This window comes from Xyrauchen texanus, chromosome 8 (genome assembly GCF_025860055.1).
Source record: "Xyrauchen texanus isolate HMW12.3.18 chromosome 8, RBS_HiC_50CHRs, whole genome shotgun sequence".
NCBI classification, from domain to species: Eukaryota; Metazoa; Chordata; class Actinopteri; order Cypriniformes; family Catostomidae; genus Xyrauchen; species Xyrauchen texanus.
The window spans coordinates 14,067,397-14,090,112 of NC_068283.1; the positions used below are offsets into that span (position 1 = coordinate 14,067,397).

Sequence of the window (22,716 nt, forward strand, 5' to 3'; positions counted from 1 at the left end):
TGACCTCATCAGTCATGATTATTATGATATTTAAAAATTATTTTATAGAGATGCACTCAACAAAAACAATTTCTATTTTAGGACTAAGCATAACCAGAACATGCATATTCACTTTAAAAATGACCATGACTTTTGTTTTTAAATGTTATGACTTTTCCAGGCCTGGAAATCACAATTTTAAATCTCTTGATATTTCCTGATTTTCCATGACTGGGAGAACCCTAATTGAATTGGTCTGCCACTTTCAATGATAAACAACAGATATTGCACTGTTCATAGTCTAGAGTCTTACACATTAATCTCTGTTAATTATTAACAATCAAATCTCAATTTTGGTTGTGAATTTCCTAGTATGAGGTCTTGTTTGAACAAATCACAACAATATTTTTCAATATAAGGTTGAATTTATTTAATCCACGGAATGTAAAGAAATCAGATTTTACATCAGTAAAAAGAAGAAAATCACATTTAAGAACAAACTTTATGCTACACTTAATGCCCAGCCTCTTCTGGCCGATGCAACACTAATGAAAGGGGTTTTAAACAGCTAACCGGAAATTAAGATAATGTTCCCACAGAGTAACCTAAAGACCAGAAGAGGAAAAGAAGTATATTAATATTGATTTTAATAAAAACATGCACATTTAACATTTCAAGGAACAGAACATCTAATTAACTGCACTTTGTGGTCATAAATTGATGATATTGCAATATGTGCATCAGTACAGAAATAGGCTAGGTTAATTTCATGCTTTTCATCAAAGTTTCAAGGAAACTTAAGTCACAGGCTTTTCAGAACAAATCCAGAAAAAAACTGATAAATCAGGTTATGTAATACCAGAGACGTCCACAATTGTTCCAGACCATTTGAAAAAGTGGACCGAATGCTAATATTGCTAATCAAGTGTTGGTACAATTCAAACTTTGGCAGAATGTTACATAATCTACAGATCTATCTGAAAATTTTAATTTTGCAATATTAAATCAGTTCTTTCGTTATATTTATTACATAAATTTGCACTCAGGCAATGCAAAAGCCATCGGAATTTATTAGCATACAACACATTTTTATCACTATAGCATAACCCAAACCTTATTACATGCCCAGTGTGAAAAATGCATCAGCCAATTTCAAAATGATTAGGACCCTTCAACAAACCAGGTATCTTGTGAAAAACACGTCTTGTTTTTTTTTTTGTAGTGTTCTAATGTTAATAATGTTCGAAACACGTCAAATACGTATGCGTCCACTTCATGGCTCACCCTGGAACGACTCTACAGCTCCTCGTGGCCATGTGGTGAGAGGTCAGCATTGGTCAGTTCTTGGCACACGGCAGGCGTGGTGAATTCCATTAGATATTCACAGCGACTCGGCTCCGATGTGGAGGTCACCACAGTCTCCTTCCCACAAGTCAGCTTCACCTGACACAGAAAACTCCACTTTAGTCAACAAATCTCTCAGTATGAATGGTGCAGTGGAGGTAATGAAAGACTCAAGTACTTACCATAGTGGATCTGTTTGGTCCTTGCCAGCACCCAGCGCCGTGCTCGTATTTCATCATCAAGTATTTATTATTTTCAGGCCCTGCCCAAGATCCCCAGATGCTGCAAAAATGAGCATCTCTCATTGCAAGGTCATAAAACACTACAAAACACCTTTTTTTAGATGTTAACTGATATGCAAGTGTTGCACATGATGGAGGATGACGTTAACATTCTTTTTTTCAGGTTTGAGTTGTTTCAACAAGAAAATGTGTCTAGTCAGCTTTACTTAATTAATTTGCATTGGGACAAGACAACATTACAATATTATTTGTTAGGTTAAATGAACTGGGCAGGGTTTTCTAGTTCACAGCATGTTGTACAAGGGAAACAAAAACTCAATTAAAATGTTAAAATTAAGTGTTATGTCTTTGTGCAAGATAAATATAAAATATAAAGGGAGTGTTTAATGTTTTGTTCTGTTGATATTCAGACTGTCTGTTATGTTAGTGTTTTGGGGGTCACCATCATGGAGAACATCAAAAGTGGAGCTTGAGCTAAGTTTGAGGAACAATATACATTGTGCATTCTGCTTATTGCTTCATCCATTGAGCAATTGCTGTGCTAATCATAGCATACAGTGAATTCATAAAGAATTCATAACTTTGCAAATGTATTAAAAATAAAAAACTGAAATATCACATTGACATAAGTATTCAGACCCTTCGCTATGACACTTTAAATTTAGCTCAGGCATATCCCGTTTCTCTGGATAAATTTTTAGATGTTTCTACTCTTTGATTTGAGGCAAATTCAATTCATTGGACATGATTTGGAAAGGCACACTGTAGTCTATATAAGGTCTCGCAGCTTAAAATGCATATCAGAGCAAAAACCAAGCCATGAGGTCAAAGGAACTGACTGCAGAGCTCTGAGACAGGATTGTGTCGAGGCACATATCTGTGGAAGGCTACAAAAAACTTTTCTGCTGCATTGAAGGTTCCCAAGAGCACAGTGGCCTCAATAACTCTTAAAATGGAAGTTTGGAACAACCAGGACTCTTCCTGGAGCTGGCCACCTGGCCAAACTGAGCAATCGGGGGAGAAGGGCCGTGGTAAGGGGGGTGACCAAGAAGCCGATGGTCACTCTGGTTGAGCTCCAGAGATCATGTGTGGAGATTGGAGAAACTTGCAGAAGGGCAACCATGACTGCAACACTCCACCGATCTGGGCTTTATGGCAGAATGTCCAGGCGGAAGCCAAAAAGCGGAATTTGCAAAAAAGCACCTAAAGGACTCTCAGACTGTGAGAAACAAGATTCAGTGTCTGATGAAATGAAGATTGAACTGTTTGGCCTCATTTCCAAGCATGTCTGGAGGAATCCAGGCTCCGCTCAACACCTGTGCAATACCATCCCAACCGTGAAGCAAGGTGGTGGCAGCATCATGCTATGGGGGTGTTTTTCAGCAGCAGGGACTGGTCAGGGATGAAGGAAAGCTGAACGCAGCAAAATACAGAGATCTCACCTGGTCCAGAGTGCTCAGGACCTCAGACTGGGCCGAAGGTTCACCTTTCAACAGGACAATGGCCCCAAGCACACAGCCAAAACAATGCAAGAGTGGCTTAGGGACAACTCTGTGAATGTCCTCGAGTGGCCCAGCCAGAGCCCGGACTTGAACATCTCTGGAGACCTGAAAATGGCTGTCCACCAAAGGTCCACATCCAACCTGACAGAACTTGCGCGGATCTGCAGAGAAAAATGGCAGAAAATCCCCAAATCCATGTGTGCAAAGCTTGTCGCATCATACTAGACTTGCCACGATATCATAATTTTCACACCGGTGCGGTGTTCACGATCAAACCGACTAACACCAGTATTTCCCCTGGTTGGAGGCTAAGTGGTACTATGGGGTAATTTTTGTTTAGCAATAGCCTACACAATAATGCAAGGCAGTTTGATTTCAAGCATTAAACTTTATATGTTATTTATTTTTAATAAAATTTGTGTTGATCAACTTTTTGAAAGATGGCTTTTCAACAGTTGTTTTGCAACAAACCTACTTCATCCATGCATTCGCTCCATCATGGGCTACCGGTTGGGTATTTAGTTGTCTGGGTAAATACTCAAATCAAATAATCACTTATTGTGGGTTGTTGAGGGTTTAATTTTGGTGTTTTATTACCATTCACCCAGGACCATTTTAGCTGCTTCGGAAGTATAATGACTTTGAATGTGTCGAATAAATTCGTTTTGTTCCCTCCTAGGGCGATATGCAAGAAATATGTTAACAATATTTTTATTTAAAAAAATGTATAGGTGAGGGATAGGTGAATATTCTTGCTTTAGTGATTTTGCATTGAAAATTAAATTAATTTATTAAAAAAAAGAAAACTTTAAAGAGACATTTAAATTTACACTTAAAATGAAACTGGTCAACAACAAAAAAAAAAACGACATGTATAGGCGATAGATAGTTCGATCAATATATATATATAGAGAGAGAGGGGTCATTTGCAGCACTCATAGACAATACTATTCTTGCAAAAAAAAATAAGAATACTGATACAAAGAAAGAGAACTCTTTACATATGAGTGTTCCACAAGACTGCACGCCTCCAAACAAACAGAGCGTCAGACATGCGCATAGACGGCTTTTCTGTCATCTGTTCTTAAAAATATAATAAAGTGTTTCATCAAGTGCGTGTCTGTGTCTAACAGCATTTCTTGTGTCATTCCGAATCAGAGACGTTTTACAGTTACCCATCATGCACATTATATACGCTGCCTGCAATTAAACATCTTCTGTCAGTGCACATACTTTGCTGCCTGTGTAATTTGACATGTTGGTAAAGAACATCTGGCTTTCAATGCATTATTTAGGTTCATTTATCATGGGTCGTAAACTCTTCATTAGGCAACTATTCTTTATTTAAGGCTATTCTATTTGTTTGTCTATTATACTGATATCGTAAGTTCCATTCATAATGTTTCCCCCTTTTACCCGGTATAAAACTTCACACTGTTGTTGTCCCTTGTACCGAGTAAAACCGGTAACACCATAGCAACCCTACATCATACCCCATAAGACTTAAGCCTGTAATCACTACCAAAGGTGCTTCAAGTAAGTACTGAGTTAAGGGTCACTTATGTCAATGTGATATTTCAGTTTTTTTCTTTTTAATAAATTTGCATAATTATCAAAAATCTGGGTTTTGCTTCATCATTATGGGGCATGGAGTGTATATTGATGTGAAACAATAACAATAATTTAAAGCATTTTAGCATAAGGCAGCAACATAGCAAAATGTGAAAAAGAAAATCATTAATCATTGTCACTAGCTAGCATGTAACTGAAAGAGATTCATTTGAGTTCCTTTAACATGTCTAGTTTTGTTGGGTTGACTCGATTCAGTTAAGTTTCCTCTACTTGAAGTAATTATGTTGAGATTAAATTTTTAATTTTAATAAAAAAATTAAAAAACTTAAATCAAACATGTGGAACCAATATCGATGATTAAATCAAGTTTGGACAAAGTTTTTTTTTTTAATTTTGGTGAACAAAGACTTGATACTATATTGCGGAGTTCTTACAATCCACTCTGCAGCCTACTTTTTCAAAACTGTCTAATGCTAAAACGAGGGGTTTCATAACACATTGAGGACTGTCAAAAACAATCACATCATGCTATTACAGGTATGAAAACAAAGTGACCTGATGATGGTTTTGCGATGACTCTTACCCAAGGTTGGTCTCTGAGCCTCCGTACTTGGGTTTCTGTGAAACCCGATTGAAAGGACAGAATCTGTAGATATACCTGAAGGCAAACAACACGCAATTCTCCAGAAACAACTTACAGTATTAAAATAAAATGAAAATAAGAAAACATTTTCCAATTCAATATTGGTTTCACTTACTCGCCAGTGGAAAGTTCATAGCACTGGCTGTACAGGTATGTGAACTCCGCATCAGGGCCAAAATCAAAGGACAGCTCTTTTTCAATATTTCTGTGACACAAACGAGAGAAAACATCAATCCAGTGCTTTTAGAATGCTGACATCTTGCCATGCTGAAACAGTTCTCAACCCGCTCTCTCTAGTGAGTAGGCACCCTAAAACATTACGATTAAAATAAAGGAATGAGCACTAGCTATCAAAATGTCCTAAGAAGATGGAAGAAAGATTGTGGTGATGGTATTGCACAAACCCGATTTGAACATCCACTTCCCGAAAAGCTTTCTCAGCCTCGTTGAAGTCATCCCTAGCCTTCTGAGCAGCTGTGATCCAGCGAACAGTTGGTCAGAGTGAAACAAAAAAACATCCAATTAAAATTATCAAGAACAATCACGTTTCTCTATAATGTCTGTACAAATAGTGTCTGAAGGACTGGCAGCTGAACCAACCATCGATGAGGGCCTGGGTGTCTGCGTCGTAGGGCGGCATAGCTTCTTCATCTTCATGACTCTTCTCTGGAGTCTTGATGGTTGATGGCACCTGCACAACACACAAGCTCTCTCATTAGTTATTTACCACTAATATTTTTCCATGTACCTCTCAATGTGGACATTGTCAAGAGAGACACAAACATCCCAATAGTGGGAAAATGAGCTGTGTTTGTTCTGGGACAATTGTGCCACTAAATTGATTTGCATCAATTAAATGAAGAAAAAAGTTCTCTCTTCTACATCCATTTCTTAATTTGTTATTATTTATTGTGCGACACGAGCTCTGTAACAGCTGTTATGTTTCATGTTTTTCCAATGCTGATGTGGCACTGCTTGGGTGGAGTAAAGTTGAAATATGTGTCTCGAACACTTACACGAATGGAACGAGACTCAATCCACATTCTCATGATAGGATCTCTCAAATGCTACATTGAGGGCATTTAAACTTGTTCTTTTCATGATCGGATCAGTAAAAATGAAGTCACCAAGTGTAAATATCCTCAAAAGATTCTCAGTAAAATAGGTTCTCCCGCATTCAAAAGCAAATTATAACATGCAACACAGCTAATTTATCCACACAGCTGTAACTAAAATACGATATTATAAAAGGTAAAGTGCTATAATAATAGGTGTGAATGTTGTTTAGCACTTTACTATTCATGAATGTACTATTTTACTCAAGTCGTCCAGCTGGATTTGACTCCTCCAGGAACCACATTCGGCCTATGGGCTGACTTTCATACCTCTTGAGTTAAAGGTTATGCACATGTTAAAAGAAGACTCACAATGTAATTGCGGATGTAAACATCTCTGAAGCTATAGCTTATATGATATAACCTCTCACCTTATCCTCTTCATGATAATCATCTTCATCATCCTCCTCCTCTTCCTCAGAGATGTCTTCCTCTGGGCTCGGCTCAGAGTCATTGTCTACAACTCGCTCCCTCACTTCTTCAGGAGGGGGTTCCACATGGGCAGCTTCCACAGGCTGGGACTGGAGACGCAACAAAGGAACAAAAGTAAAAAAATAAAATAAAAAAAGTATAAAAGTCATTTTTTTCACCAAAGGATTGAAAAATGTAAAACACAGCAAACTATATATTTTTTAAAGTAAATAAACAAATAAATAAAATAAAAGATATACACACAGTAAGCCACAAAATTAAAACCACCTGCCTAATATTGTGTAGGTCCCCCTCTTGCCGCCAAATCAGCACCAACCCGTATTTCAGAATAGCATTCTGAGATGATATTCTACTCACTAAAATCGTATGGAGCGGTTATATGAGTTACCATAGACTTTGTCAGTTCAAATCAGGGCCAGACAGGCTGGTTTGAGTATTTCTGTAACTGCTGATCTCCTGGGATTTTCACACACAACAGTCTCAAGAATTTACTCTGAATGGTGCCAAAAACAAAAAAAACATCCAGTGAGTGGCAGTTCTGTGGACAGAAATGCCTTGTTGATGAGAGGTCAACAAAGAATGGCCAGACTGGTTCGAACTGAATGAATGAACGTTACATTTATGTAGCACTTTTCTGACACTACACTCAAAGTGCTTTACACAGTGAACAGGGGACAAACTCTCCACAACCACCATCAGTGTGCAGCATCCACCTTGATGATGCGATGGCAGCCACAGTGCACTTGTACACTCACCACACACAAGCTGTTGGTGGAGAGAGTAGAGTGATAGAGCCAATTAATGTATGGAAGTCTACGGTAACTCAGATAACTGCTCTGTGGTGAGAAGAATAGCATCACAGAACGCCATTCTGAGATGCGGGTTAATGCTGTTTTGGCAACAGGAGGGGGACCTACACAGTATTAGGCAGGTGGTTTTAATGTTGTGGCATTTTTTAACCACTCCACAGATGTAATATTAGCAAACTATAGCTTTGGCAAGTCTTTAGGACATTTATTTTGTGCATGACACAAGTACAGACAGATTGTTTCACTTTTAAATGACTATCATTTGAACCCATTTCCTGTGGGTCAAAAGTTACACACCAAGTTAACTGTGCCTTTAAGCAGCTTGGAAAATTTTCAGAAAACAATGTCAAGCCTTTAGGCAATTAGCTTCTGATAGACTAATTGGAGTCAATTGGAGATGTACCTGTGGATGTATTTTAAGGCCTACCTTCAAACTCAGTACCTCTTTGCTTGACAAAATTGGAAACTCAAAAGAAATCAGCAGAGAACTCATAAAAAAAAAATGGTGAACCTCAACATGTCTGGTTCATCCTTGGAAGCAAATTCCAAACACCTGAAGGTACCACGTTCATCTGTACAAACAATAGTATGCAAGTATAAACCACACAGCCATCATACCACTCAGGAAGGAGATGCATTCTGTCTCCTAAACATGAACATAGTTTGGTGTGAAAAGTGCAAATCAATCCCAGAACAACAGCAAAGGACCTTGTGAAAATGCTGGAGGAAACAGGTAGACAAGTATGTATATCCACAGTAAAGCAAGTCCTATATCATAATAGGACACATAACCAGAAAGGCTGCTCAGCAAGGAACTCCAAAACTGTCACAAAAAAAGCCAGACCACAGTTTGCAAGTGCACATGGGGGACAAAGATCTTACTTTTGGAGAAATATCCTCTGGCCTAATGAAACTAAAATGTAACTGTTTGGCCATAATGACCATACTTATGTTTGGAGGAAAAAGGGTGAGGCTTGCAAGCCGAAGAACACCATCCCAAACGTGAAGCATTGGGGTGGCACCATCATGTTATGGGGTTGCTTTGCTGCAGGAGGGACTGGTGCACTTCACAAAAAAGATGACATCATGAGGAAGGAAAATTTTGTGGATATATTGGAGGTCAGCCTGTCGGTACTAAGACCATACACCGCACACTGCATCAAATTGGTCTACATGGCTGTCGCTCCCAGAAGCAAGCCTCTTCTAAAGATGATGCACAAGAAAGCCCGCAAAAAGTTTGCTGAAGATAAGCAGACTAAGGATATGGATTACTGGAACCATGTCCTGTGGTCTGATGAGACCAAGATAAACTTATTTGGTTCAGATGGTGTCAAATGTGTGTGGCGGAAACCAGGTGAGGAGTACAAAGACAAGTGTGTCTTGCCTACAGTTAAGCATGGTGGTGGGAGTGTCATGGTCTGGGGCTGCATGAGTGCTGCCGGCACTGGGGAGCTACAGTTCATTGAGGGAACCATGAATGCCAACACATACTGTGACATACTGAAGCAGAGCATGATCCTCCCTTCGGAGACTGGGCTGCAGGGCAGTATTCCAGCATGATAATGACCCCAAACACACCTCCAAGACGACCACTGCCTTGCTAAAGAAGCTGAGGGTGAAGGTGATGGACTGGCCAAGCAAGTCTCCAGACCTAAACCCTATTGAGCATCTGTGGGGCATCCTCAAATGGAAGGTGGAGGAGCACAAGGTCTCTAACATCCACCAGATCCGTGATGTCGTCAAGAAGGAGTGAAAGAGGACTCCAGTCGCAACCTGTGAAGCTCTGTTGAACTCCATGCCCAAGAGGGTCAAAGCAGTGCTGGAAAATAATGGTGGGCACACAAAATATTGACACTTTGGGGTGTACTGACTTTTGTTGCCAGCGGTTTAGACATTAATGGCTGTGTGTTGAGTTATTTTGAGGGGAAATCAAATTTACACTGTTATACAAGCTGTACACTCACTACTTTACATTGCAGCAAAGTGTCATTTCTTCAGTGTTGTCACATGAAAAGACATTATCCAATATTTACAAAAATGTGAGGGGTGTACTCACTTTTGAGAGAGACTGTACACACATACAGTGCATCCGGAAAGTATTCACAGCGCTTCACTTTTTCCACATTTTGTTATATTACAGCCTTATTCCAAAATTGATTAAATTCATTATTTTCCTCAAAATTCAACAAACAATAGCCCATAATGACAATGTGAAAGAAGTTTGCTTGAAATCTTTGCAAATGTATTAAAAATAAAAAACTAAGAAAATCACAAGTACAGGTGAAACTCGAAAAATATCGTGCAAAAGATCATTAATTTCAGTAATTCAACTTAAAAGGTGAAACTAATATATTATATAGACTCATTACAAGCAAAGGAAGATATTTCAAGCCTTTATTTGATATAATTTTGATGGTTATGGCTTACAGCTTATGAAAACCCCAAATTCAGAATCTCAGAAAATTAGAATATTGTGAAAAGGTTCAGTATTGTAGGCTCAAAGTGTCACACTCTAATCAGCTAAACACCTGCAAAGGGTTCCTGAGCCTTTAAATGGTCTCTCAGTCTGGTTCAGTTGAATTCACAATCATGGGGAAGACTGCTGACCTGACAGTTGTGCAGAAAACCATCATTGACACCCTCCACAAGGAGGGAAAGCCTCAAAAGGTAATTGCAAAAGAAGTTGTATGTTCTCAAAGTGCTGTATCAAAGCACATTAATAGAAAGTTAAGTGGAAGGGAAAAGTGTGGAAGAAAAAGGTACACAAGCAGCAGGGATGACCGTAGCCTGGAGAGGATTGTCAGGAAAAGGCCATTCAAATGTGTGGGGGAGCTTCACAAGGAGTGGACTGAGGCTGGAGTTACTGCATCAAGAGCCACCACACACAGACGGGTCCTGGACATGGGCTTCAAATGGCAAACGTCTTACCTGGGCTAAAGAAAAAAGAACAGATCTGTTGCTCAGTGGTCCAAAGTCCTCATTTCTGATGAGAGCAAATTTTGCATCTCATTTGGAAACCAAGGTCCCAGAGTCTGGAGGAAGAATGGAGAGGCACACAATCCAAGATGCTTGAAGTCCAGTGTGAAGTTTCCACAGTCTGTGTTGGTTTGGGGATCCATGTCATCGGCTGGTGTTGGTCCACTGTGCTTTATTAAGTCCAGAGTCAACGCAGCCGTCTACCGGGACATTTTAGAGCACTTCATGCTTCCTTCAGCAGACAAGCTTTATGGAGATGCTGACTTCATTTTCCAGCAGGACTTGGCACCTGCCCACACTGCCAAAAGTACCAAAACCTGGTTCAATGACCATGGTATTACTGTGCTTGATTGGCCAGCAAACTCGCCTGACCTGAACCCCATAGAGAATCTATGGGGCATTGCCAAGAGAAAGATGAGAGACATGAGACCAAACAATGCAGAAGAGCTGAAGGCCGCTATTGAAGCATCTTGGTCTTCCATAACACCTCAGCAGTGCCAAAGGCTGATAGCATCCATGCCACGCCGCATTGAGGCAGTAATTAATGCAAAAGGGGCCCAAACCAAGTACTGAGTACATATGCATGATTATACTTTTCAGAGGGCCGACATTTCTGTTTTTAAAATCCTTTTTTTTTATTGATTTCATGTAATATTCTAATTTTCTGAGATTCTGAATTTGGGGTTTTCATAAGCTGTAAGCCATAATCATCAAAATTATATCAAATAAAGGCTTGAAATATCTTCCTTTGCTTGTAATGAGTCTATATAATATATTAGTTTCACCTTTTAAGTTGAATTACTGAAATTAATGAACTTTTGCACAATATTCTAATAGTTCGAGTTTCACCTGTATTCACAGCCTTTGCCATAACACTCAAAATTGAGCTCAGGTGCATCCTGTTTCCACTGATCATCCTTGAGATGTTTCTACAACTTGATTGGAGCCCACCTGTGGTAAATTCAGTTGATTGGACATGATTTGGAAAGGCACACACCTGTCTTTATAAGGTCCCACAGTTAACAGTGCATGTCAGAGCACAAACCAAGCCATTAAGTCCAAGGAATTGTCTGTATACCTCATATGTAGGCACAGATCTGGGGAAGGGTACAGAAACATTTCTGCAGCATTGAAGGTCCCAATGAGCACAGTGGCCTCCATCATGTCTAAATGGAAGTTTGGAACCACCAGGACTCTTCCTAGAGCTGGCTTTCCGGCCAAACTGAGCGATCGGGGGAGAAGGGCCTTAGTCATGGAGGTGACCAAGAACCCGTTGGTCACTCTGACAGAGCTCCAGTGTTTCTCTGTGGAGAAACATCCAGAAGAACAACCATCTCTGCAGCACTCCACCAATCAGGCCTGTATGGTAGAGTGGTCAGACGGAAGCCACTCCGAAGGTAAAAGGCACATGACAGCCCGCCTGGAGTTTGACAAAAGGCACCTGATTTCATGAGAAATAAAATTCTCTGGTCTGATGAAACAAAGATTGAACTCTTTGGAAAGAGTCACGTCTGGAGGAAACCAGGCACCGCTCATCACCTGATCAATACCATCCCTACAGTGAAGAATGGTGGTGGCAGCATCATGCTGTGGGGATGTTTTTCAGCGGCAGGAACTGAGAGACTAGTCAGGATCGAGGGAAAGATGAATGCAGCAACGTACAGAGACATCCTTGATGAAAACCTTCTCCACAGCGCTCTGGACCTCAGACTGGCAAAGGTTCATCTTCCAACAGGACAACGACCCTAAGCACACAGCCAAGATAAATCTGTGGCTAATGGACAACTCTGTGAATGTCCTTGAGTGGCCAGGCCAGAGACCAGACTTGAACCCGATTGAACTGGAGAGATCTGAAAATGGCTGTGCACCAACGCTCCCCATCCAACCTGATGGAGCTTGAGGTTCTGCAAAGAAGAATGTAAGAAACTGCCCAAAAATAGGTGTGCCAAGCTTGCAGCATCATACACAAAAAGACTTAAGGCTGTAATTGGTGCCAAAGGTGCTTCAACAAACTATTGAGCAAAGGCTGTGAATACTTATGTACATGTTATTTTTTTTCCCGTTTTTTTTATTTTTTATAAATTTGCAGATTTCAAACAAACTTCTTTCACATTGTCATTATGGGGTATTGTTTGTAGAATTTTGAGGAAAATTATGAATATAATCAATTTTGGAATAAGGCTGAAACATAATAAAATGTGGAAAACCTGAAGCGCTGTGAATACTTTTCGGATGAACGGAGTGTGTGTGTATATATATATATATATATATATATATATATATACACACACACACACACACACACACCTAAAGGATTATTAGGAACACCATACTAATACTGTGTTTGACCCCCTTTCGCCTTCAGAACTGCCTTAATTCTACGTGGCATTGATTCAACAAGGTGCTGAAAGCATTCTTTAGAAATGTTGGCCCATATTGATAGGATAGCATCTTGCAGTTGATGGAGATTTGTGGGATGCACATCCAGGGCACGACAGCTCCCGTTCCACCACATCCCAAAGATGCTCTATTGGGTTGAGATCTGGTGACTGTGGGGGCCATTTTAGTACAGTGAGCTCATTATGATTCGAGCTTTGTGACATGGTGCATTATCCTGCTGGAAGTAGCCATCAGAGGATGGGTACATGGTGGCCATAAAGGGATGGACATTGTCAGAAACAATGCTCAGGTAGGCCGTGGCATTTAAACGATGCCCAATTGGCACTAAGGGGCCTAAAGTGTGCCAAGAAAACATCCCCCACACCATTACACCACCACCACCACCAGCCTGCACAGTGGTAACAAGGCATGATGGATCCATGTTCTCATTCTGTTTACACCAAATTCTGACTCTACCATCTGAATGTCTCAACAGAAATCGAGACTCATCAGACCAGGCAACATTTTTCCAGTCTTCAACTGTCCAATTTTGGTGAGCTCTTGCAAATTGTAGCCTCTTTTTCCTATTTGTAGTGGAGATGAGTGGTACCCGGTGGGGTCTTCTGCTGTTGTAGCCCATCCGCCTCAAGGTTGTGCGTGTTATGGCTTCACAAATGCTTTGCTGCATACCTCGGTTGTAACGAGTGGTTATTTCAGGCAAAGTTGCTCTTCTATCGGTTTGAATCAGTAGGCCCATTTTCCTCTGACCTCTAGCATCAACAAGGCATTTTCGCCACAGGACTGCCGCATACTGGATGTTTTTCCCTTTTCACACCATTCTTTGTAAACCCTAGAAATGGTTGTGCGTGAAAATCCCAGTAACTGAGCAGATTGTGAAACACTCAGACCGGCCCGTCTGGCACCAACAACCATGCCACGCTCAAAATTGCTTAAATCACCTTTCTTTCCCATTCTGACATTCAGTTTGGAGTTCAGGAGATTGTCTTCACCAGGACCACACCCCTAAATGCATTGAAGCAACTGCCATGTGATTGGTTGATTAGATAATTGCATTAATGAGAAATTGAACACGTGTTCCTAATAATCCTTTAGGTGAGTGTGTATATATATATATATATATATATATATATATATATATATATATATATATATATATATATATATATATATATACACATACATACACACACACACAGTACAGACTGGTGGCCAAAAGTTTGGAATAATGTACAGATTTGGATCTTATAGAAAGAAATGGGTACTTGTATTCACTAAAGTAGCATTCAACTGATCACAATGTATATTCAGGAGATTAATAACGTGAAAAATTACCATTACAACAATAATAATTAAAAAAAAGCAGAACTTCTTAAACTACTTCAAAGAGTTCTCATCAAAAAATCCTCCACGTGCATCAATGACAGCTTTGCAGATCTTGTTATTCTAGCTGTCAGTTTGTCCAGATACTCAGATGACATTTCACCCCACACTTCCTGTAGCCCTTGCCATAGATGTGGCCGTCTTGTCTGGCACTTCTCACGCACCTTACAGTCGAGCTGATCCCACAAAAGCTCAATGAGGTTATTATCCAAAACACTCTTTTCCAATTATCTGTGTTTCTTTGCACACTCAAAACTTTTCTTTTTGATTTTGGTTTCAAAAGTGGCTTTTTCTTCCCATAAGACCTGAACTCATGAGTCTTCTCTTTACTGTTGTACATGAAACTGGTGTTGAGCGGGTAGAATTCAATGAAGCTGTCAGCTGAGGACATGTGAGGTGTCCATTTCTCAAACTAGAGTCTCTGATGTACTTATCCTCTTGTAAAGTTGTACATCTGGTCTTCCGCATCTCTTTCTGTCCTTGTTAGAGCCAGTAGTGCACAATCTTGGTATGAAATCTTCAGTTTTTTTTGGGCAGTTTCAAGCATCGTATAGCCTTCATTCCTCAAAACAATGATTGACTGACGAGTTTCTAGAGAAAGCTGTTTCTTTTTTGCCATTGTTGACCTAATATTGACCTTAAGACATGCCAGTCTATTGCATACTGTGGCAACTCAAAAACAAAGACAATGTTAAGCTTCATTTAATGAACCAAATAACTTTCAGCTGTGTTTGATATAACGGCAAGTGATTTTTTTTTAGTACCAAATTATCAATTTAGCATGATAACTCAAGGATAAGGTGTTGGAGTGATGGCTGCTGGAAATGGGGTCTGTCTAGATTTGATCAAAAAATGTTTTTTTCAAATTGTGATGATGCTGTTTTTTTTTACATCAGTAATGTCCCGACTATACTTTGTGATCAGTTGAATGCCATTTTTGTTAATTAAATTACCAATTTCCTTCCGAAAGAGCAAAATCTGTACATTACTCCAAACTTTTGGCCACCAGTGTGTGTGTGTGTGTGTGTGTGTGTGTGTGTGTACTTGTAATATATATTACAAGTATACACACACACACACATACAGTACATATCAGACTATGTCAAAATTGTAACACTGTTTTATGATTTTAATAGATAGATGCAATCAAGAATGTCAAACCCACCAAGATCGGACAGCCAAAATCCCCAATTTTGGAGGTTGGGGTTAAAACATTTGACGTTTTTAAAACTAGCTCATCATCCCATGTTATATAACAGATTATCAACATATTTAATTATTCACATTCCAATAAAAATAGGACACTGCTTCAATATAATGACAGGACAATTTGAAACATGCAAGACTCTAGATGTGAAATGTCTGGTTCTTCTCTACAGACCTCTGAGTGGTACATGTCTTTAATGTTGGCCCAAATGCTCTCAAATGCTGATGTGTCCACCCGGTCAGCTCCACCCATTAGTCCCTGTGTAAAACACAAATCATTGATCTGAACTGGCAACTCGATAAGCTAATTTGTATTTTTTTCACATTTTGGCAGGTGGTGCATTAAAACTGAGAAGCAATTAGATGTGAAAATACCTGGGCCTCGGTTTCAGTTAGTGTGCCATCAGCATCTGAGTCCAATTCTGCATGGGACTGAAGCTCAGAGACAGACACACTGACACACACAGATAACGCGGTATTATTTCATTCATTCATTCTCCACACAAACAATCAGAGAGAAAATAAAATATTTTCAATTGCACTTACAAGCCATCTGCATCGTCATCCAGCTCCAAAAAGGCTTCTGCCATTTTGGCTTTATCCTTTTCTATGTGAATAGCTGCCTTTTGCTCTGGAATGAAAATAAATCAGAGTTTAGACCTATACTAATGATGAACAACTAATGAAAAGAGCTGACCTGCACACTAAACAGTGAAGGATTTTGAATAAAACATGAAATTGTATTATATTTTTATATTGAATTGAAAACTGCAAAGAATAAATGGCATATACTATCCTTACATGCATGTTAGAGACTCCAATGGCAAACAGGAGCTTTGACTTGGTGCTTCTACACAGAGGCACTCACCTTCCCAGGCCTTTAGGTGGCGCTCTTTAGCTTCCTTCTCAGGCTGCTCCGAAGTCTCTTTAACAGTCCTCAGTGCTTCAACTTTCTCCTCCAGCTGTTTCTTATTTTCCTGCATATAAGCCACTTTACCCTACAGAAGCGACACAGCATATTACATTTGCCAAATCTCCACAATGTGGCTTTGATAGCATCAAATTATCCAAGCAATTCAGAAATTGATGATTTCTGTGGCATAAATGAGAGGAAGCATTAAATAATGGATGAGAATATATTATTGCAATGCCATCAGCACCTGAAACAGAAATGTACTCTGCATTTGCTTAGAAAATAAGCAAAAGGATTTTGACATGACACTGGACTGACATGTGCACTGATGCGGAACAAATCAGTGAAAATCTTCTGTCCCATCTTTCTCTACCTGTTTTTCTTTGTGTCTCTGCTTGGCCTCCTCGATGAGCTGCTGTTTAAGGAGAAAGCCCTCTTTGGTGATCTCAGCCATCTTCTGCAGAACCTCCCTCTCTTTATGTCCCAGTTCCCTGCGAATCAATGTGTTTGTTTTTTTAAGTCAATGTATTAGGAGATAATTTCAAAGCCAGTAGAAAAAATGGAAACGGGAAGCAAAACATGAAACAATGAAACGGAAATCACAGTAATGTGTGACTTAAATTATACTAGTGTACAGTTGCAAGTGCTCATACAAGAAAGTTCTGTTCTGAAATGTTTATTTCTACTAAACTGTAATGCTTTTCTCTCTGGAAAGGGATTATGTTTGAATTAGAACTCACTTGCACGTATTTTCACATTTGGCTCCGCTGTTGTACTCATCAGTGGTGTCGCAGCAATCTGTGGGGAGAAAAGATTTTAAATGCAATGCCATTTAATTCCCTGAAAACTGCTGAAGAGAAATATCCAGAAGCTGAGTCATCTTACCACAGATACCATCATTAATACGAGAGGATGGGATAAAGGTGGGCCTGTATCCAGCATTGGTGCAATGGAAGTGACCATTCGGACAAGCTGCAGTGCCTGGGGATGGACATAAGCAACTGTAATGCACACAATGCAATTCAAAACCTTTTTAAACAACCATGCTGTTAGATAAATTAAACGTTTACTAGAACAACTTGTCACTTTCCACAATTGCACCATTTCACTTACACTTATTTAGCTGTATTTATAAGTCCCTATATGTATGAATTTATAGATACTTAGACCCCAATTTGTTCTGTTACTGTTTTTTCACAAAACATTTTTTAGGATAGTTCAAATGTACTTGCATGTAAAACATTTAAATCACTTTTGCACCATAGAAATGTGGAAAATAAATTAGTTAGAAGTTGGATATGAATCTGAGGTGAAAAGCTGGTGAGCAATTCAGCCTTAAAGGGAGAGTTCACCCCTAAAATGTAAATTCTCTCATTGTTTACTCACCCTCATGCCATCCCAGATGTGTATGACTTTATTTCTTCTGCTGAACACAAATGAAGAATTTAGAAGAATATCTCAGCTCTTTTGATCCATACAATGCAAGTGAATGGTTGCCAACATGCTTTGAAGCTCTAAAAAAAATATCACATAAATCAGCATAAAAGTAATCCATAAGATTCCAGTGGTAAAATCTATATCTTCAGAAGTGATATGATAGGTGTGGGTGAGAAACAGATCACTTTCACATTCTTTTTGTGTTTTTGGTGATTCACATTCTTCATGTATATCACACCCTACTGGGCAGAGAGAAGAATTTCAAGCAAAATGGACTTCAATATCAATCTTTTTCTCACCCACACCTATCATTTCACTTCAGAAGATATGGATTTAACCACAAACATAAGAATTACTTTTATGATGCCTTTATGTCCTTTTTGGAGGATCAAAATTTTGGCACCCATTCACTTGCATTGTATGGACCTACAGAGTCAAGATATTCTTCTAAAAAATCTTGATTTTCAGCAGAAGAAAGTCATACACATCTGGGATGGCACGGGGGTTAATGATGAGAGCATTTTCATTTTTGGGTGATCTAACCCTTTAATTAATAAATGCAACAACAAAAAAATTAGTTGTTAGTACCTGGCTCATCTGAACCATCTTTGCAGTCACAGTAGTCATCATTCACTCGATCAAAGGAAATGGTCCGGGATCCATCAAGACACGTAAATGGCTTGTTCTCCGAATAAAACTGTCTCCCTTCACGTTGAACATAGAAAAATAAAGAGTTAGATAGCATATTCAAGGAGATGCACCAGAATTTAGTTCAACCTGTGCAGGTTTAAAGGAGGATTTGCAATAACTGAAATGACTTTACTTGACAGTGGTACTCCTCGTGGTTGTTGAATCTCTACAGGTGTCCCCAAGCTGACAGCAAAGACTAAGGTCAAAAGCAGGTGCACACAGGTCATGTTGCCTCAGGAAAATGTCTAGGCTCCCACTAGAGGCGCGTGACTTTGGAACACAATGAATACACAATATATGGTTCAATGTAACACGACAGCATAAGAAGTCCCTTATAACGTCAAACCCATTCATATACTTTTAATTACAAAGGTTTACAAAACATGTTCTTTAAAATATCTTGAGTCGCTTCATCCTGGTTAATTTAATCTGAAATGGCTTCCGCTGATATACTCACTAGTACAGCCTAGTCCGAATTTATAAACAGTACAGTATCACGACGGCAGTATTTATTGTGTGTTAACTCAAGTCACTTAAACTTAGCGTGCGACTGTACAATAATATTTAAAAAATATATGTAAGAGTCGCTGACCTACTTCCGTAGTAAGCTCTTGCAGCGTTTGTGACGTCAGCAGGCAAAGGTGTGTTCTCGTGTGATTGGATTTAAAGATGATTTATATGTCATTGTGGGTAATGTAGTTCTTAAAAACAACCGGAAGTCTGATTTCCAAGCTTTTCAAGTTGTTGATGTTGTTTTGTTTTCTTCAGAACCTTAGTCCGTACAAGCAATAAACAATTATATAAATGAAACGTAATTTACTGCAAACTTACATTTTAGTCAATATACTTTTTTGTATGTATATGTCAGAAACATCACAATAAAAACAAAGGATTGACATTAAAATAAAAAAAACAACTAAACATTAAAACTAAACATTACAACTTATAAAATACTATTATACATTTATAAATTAATCTTTGTCTTAAGAAAGACCTAATTAAAACAATTCAGAAATGTAATGCTCTTTTGATTATTAATTATAAGTGCTTTCATCAAGTGATCATTTTCTAATAAGAAATCATCATATCTCAAATCAAATTTTCAAGCCAGATTTATTTGTAAAGCACTTTTGCCAACAGGCATTGTTTCAAAGCAGCTACATGAAATTATGCCATAACAGAAAATCAATGAATATAATGCCAATATTAGTTATTTATGTTTAAAACTATTAGTGATTAAAATGAGTAAACTAAGTAAGTGTTGTAGGTCAATGATTAAACAAAATGTTTGTATATTAACTCTAAGTTTTAGTGTTAAAGTCCATGAAGTCATCTCATATTAACTGACGAAATATTGGTATATGCATTGTCCTTTGATTTTTGCAGATGAAGGGTTTTGTTAGTGGTTAATTAATTTTCTATGTAGTTTAGGACAGTGCTGTCCCTCCTTTGACCAAGTTGATATAGGTATCATTCAGTGAGGACCATCACAGTCTGGTTGGAATTTTGGTGAACTCCATCCTGAGCCCATGCTTCAGACAGTTTGCATCAATTCATCCTCTGTCTGTGTCTGTCTTAGTAGACTGAAGTGAAGTCTGGCTGGCACATGCTGCTGTTGGTCATCACCACTCAGCGACACAGCGTGAGTCGGATATCAGGCAGGATCAGAGATGGATCTGGCAGGCTCTGGTAACCTCGGGATATAATCAGGGAATAAATAGACAGGGAAAGAAACAGAATAACATTAGTGTAGATGCCCTTCAATTTAAAGCAGGGTTAAAGAATACGAGAAGAGTTTTCGGTTCCGGCAGACCTAACTTAAGCAGCATTGCTATCAATTGAGGGATAAATTAGGTGTATGCCTGGCTGTATTAAGTCTTAAGTCTAAACTTATACTGAGAGAGTGAGTCTGAGATCCGAACACTGATAGGAAGACTATTCCATAGTTTAGGAGCCAAATATGAAAATGAGCTCCCTCCTTTTGTGGATTTTGACATTCTCGGTATTGTTATCAGGCCAGAGTTTTGCAATCATAGTGAGCGTGATGGATTATAGCGAGACAGAAGTTCACTTAAGTACTGTGGAGCTAGACCATTCAAAGCTTTGTAAGTAATTAACAGAATTTAAAAATGTATACGAAACTTAACAGGTAGCCAAAGTAACACAGATAAAATGGGGCTGATATTATCTTATTTATTGTTCTAGTTAGTACTATCGCTGCTGCATTTTGAACCAATTGAAGTTTATTTCTTAAACCTGCAGGACACCCACCAAGTAATGCATTACAATAATCTAGTCTTGAGGTCTTGAACGCATGAATCAGTTTTTCGGCACCGGAAACAGAAAGCAAGTGCCGTAACTTGCCATTATTTCTGAGGTGGAATAATGCAGATCTACAAATATTTGTAAGAAATTTGTTTTTCAAAGGTTAGATTGATCAGATATAACACCTAAATTTTTTGCTGTATAAATTGATGCTACAGTACATCCATTAAGAGACAGATTATATTTTAGGGTATTATTTTTTAGGTTTTTGTTCTAATAAGTAGAAGTTTTATCAGAATTGAGTAGATTTCTAGCCATCCACTCTTTGATATAATTTATACACTGTTCATTTGGAAAATTTAGAAATTTCATCAGGTTTCGAAGAAATATAAAGTTGGGTAATGTCAGCATAACAATGAAAACTAATTTCATGGTTCCTGATAATGTCTCCCAGGGGGAGCATATATAGGAAGAAAAGCATAGGCCCTAAAACTGATCCCTGTGGCACACCATACTTATCTTTAATAAAACATTCACAGACAAAGTGGTAGCGGTCAGAGAGATAAGACCTAAAGAAATCTAATGTCTGTCCATAAATGCCAACATAATTCTCAAGCCTATCCAAGTGAATGTCATAATCTATGGTGTCGAATGCAGAAATGCAGCTGCGATTAGATGATAAGAGCAAGTAATTTGTAACTCTGATAAGTGCAGTCTCTGTTCTATGACGGGACTGAAATCCTGACTGAAATTCTTCATATATACAATTTATCTGTAAAAATGAACATAGTTGAGAGGACACTACCTTTTCTAGTATGTTCTACATAAATGGGAGATTTGAAATTGGTCTATAATTTGACAATTCTCCTGGATCAAGCTGTGGTTTCTTGATAAGCGATTTGATAACTGCCAGTTTAAAGATTCTCGGGGCATGGCCTAAGGATAACGAGGAGTTAATAATATTAAGAAGAGGACCGGAGATTACAGGAAACACCTCTTTTAGGGGTTTAGTTGGTATTGGATCTAACATTCATGTTGTTGATTTTGATTGTTTGATCATATTTGTTAGATCTTCCTGACCTATAATAGCGAAGGACTGAAGTTGCTCACAGGGAATGATTTTAGTCCTCTGGGGTGTAAATAAATTCATAAAGTCATTACTACTATGTTGCGATCGAATATCTGGTTCAAAAGAAGTTTTATTTCTAACCAATTTAGCCACAGCACTGAATAAACACCTAGGATTGTTGTGGTTACTTTCCATGAGTTTGCTCAAATATGCAGATCTTCTATGGCAGTTGTAAGAGCCTGTCTGTAGTTAGATACACTATCCTTACATGCGCCGCAAATACAGCTAATTTTGTATTCTACGCTCCATTTTCTGAGAGATGATGCACGAGTATGATCATTGTACCATGGTGCAGGATTTTTCTCTTTAACTTTTTTAATCTTACGGGAGTGACACTAGAGACTGCTAGAGAAGACAGTATCCATATTTTCTGTAACAACATGAAGTAAAATGGGGGGCAAATCTGGAAGATTATTAGTGAAGATATCTTTAGTACTTGAAAGAATAGTTCTACCTGACTGATAGCATTGCATAGATTGAGTTACCTTTGCTAAGCACACCATACAAGAGACGAGGTCATGATCTGAGATATCATCGCTCTGTGGCAGATTTTCAATATTATCAACATCAATTCCATATGAGAATTGAGAATATCAATAAATGCTATTTCCAGTGTATCATTTTCGCTATCAATGTGGATGTTGAAGTCACCGATGATTAAAGTAGTAAATTCTTGAAGGAA

General features: G+C 38.6%; 1 protein-coding gene across 2 annotated transcripts; it reads right to left on the minus strand.

Moving 5' to 3' along the window:
• Window positions 1-393: 393 nt before the first annotated feature.
• LOC127648038 (glucosidase 2 subunit beta-like) lies at window positions 394-19,286 on the minus strand. 2 transcript variants are annotated; one of them, XM_052132615.1, is made up of 18 exons: window positions 19,237-19,286; window positions 18,774-18,910; window positions 18,539-18,655; window positions 17,399-17,494; window positions 17,254-17,311; window positions 16,887-17,004; window positions 16,469-16,598; window positions 16,147-16,231; window positions 15,976-16,054; window positions 15,776-15,859; window positions 6,769-6,918; window positions 5,883-5,973; window positions 5,687-5,756; window positions 5,398-5,487; window positions 5,223-5,297; window positions 1,506-1,605; window positions 1,264-1,422; window positions 394-584 (listed from the first exon to the last, which is right to left on the minus strand). In XM_052132615.1, the coding sequence occupies exons 2-17, from the start codon at window positions 18,865-18,867 to the stop codon at window positions 1,276-1,278; spliced, it is 1,584 nt and encodes a 527-aa protein (XP_051988575.1). In that variant the 5' UTR covers window positions 18,868-18,910; window positions 19,237-19,286; the 3' UTR covers window positions 394-584; window positions 1,264-1,275. The 2 variants fall into 2 exon arrangements, with proteins under 2 accessions (XP_051988575.1, XP_051988574.1); XM_052132614.1 differs by having other exon boundaries at window positions 19,233-19,284.
• Window positions 19,287-22,716: the final 3,430 nt, after the last annotated feature.

What these genes read in the sequence shown, in the direction of transcription:
- LOC127648038 (XM_052132615.1), bottom strand. Translation starts at nt 18,867, where the DNA reads ATGACCTGTGTGCACCTGCTTTTGACCTTAGTCTTTGCTGTCAGCTTG. An exon ending in AGAGACACAAAGAAAAACAG is followed by an intron (nt 16,599 to 16,886) that starts GTAGAGAAAGAT and finishes TCGCTTCTGTAG; the next exon opens with GGTAAAGTGGCTTATATGCA. An exon ending in GAAGTGGATGTTCAAATCGG is followed by an intron (nt 5,488 to 5,686) that starts GTTTGTGCAATA and finishes TTTGTGTCACAG; the next exon opens with AAATATTGAAAAAGAGCTGT.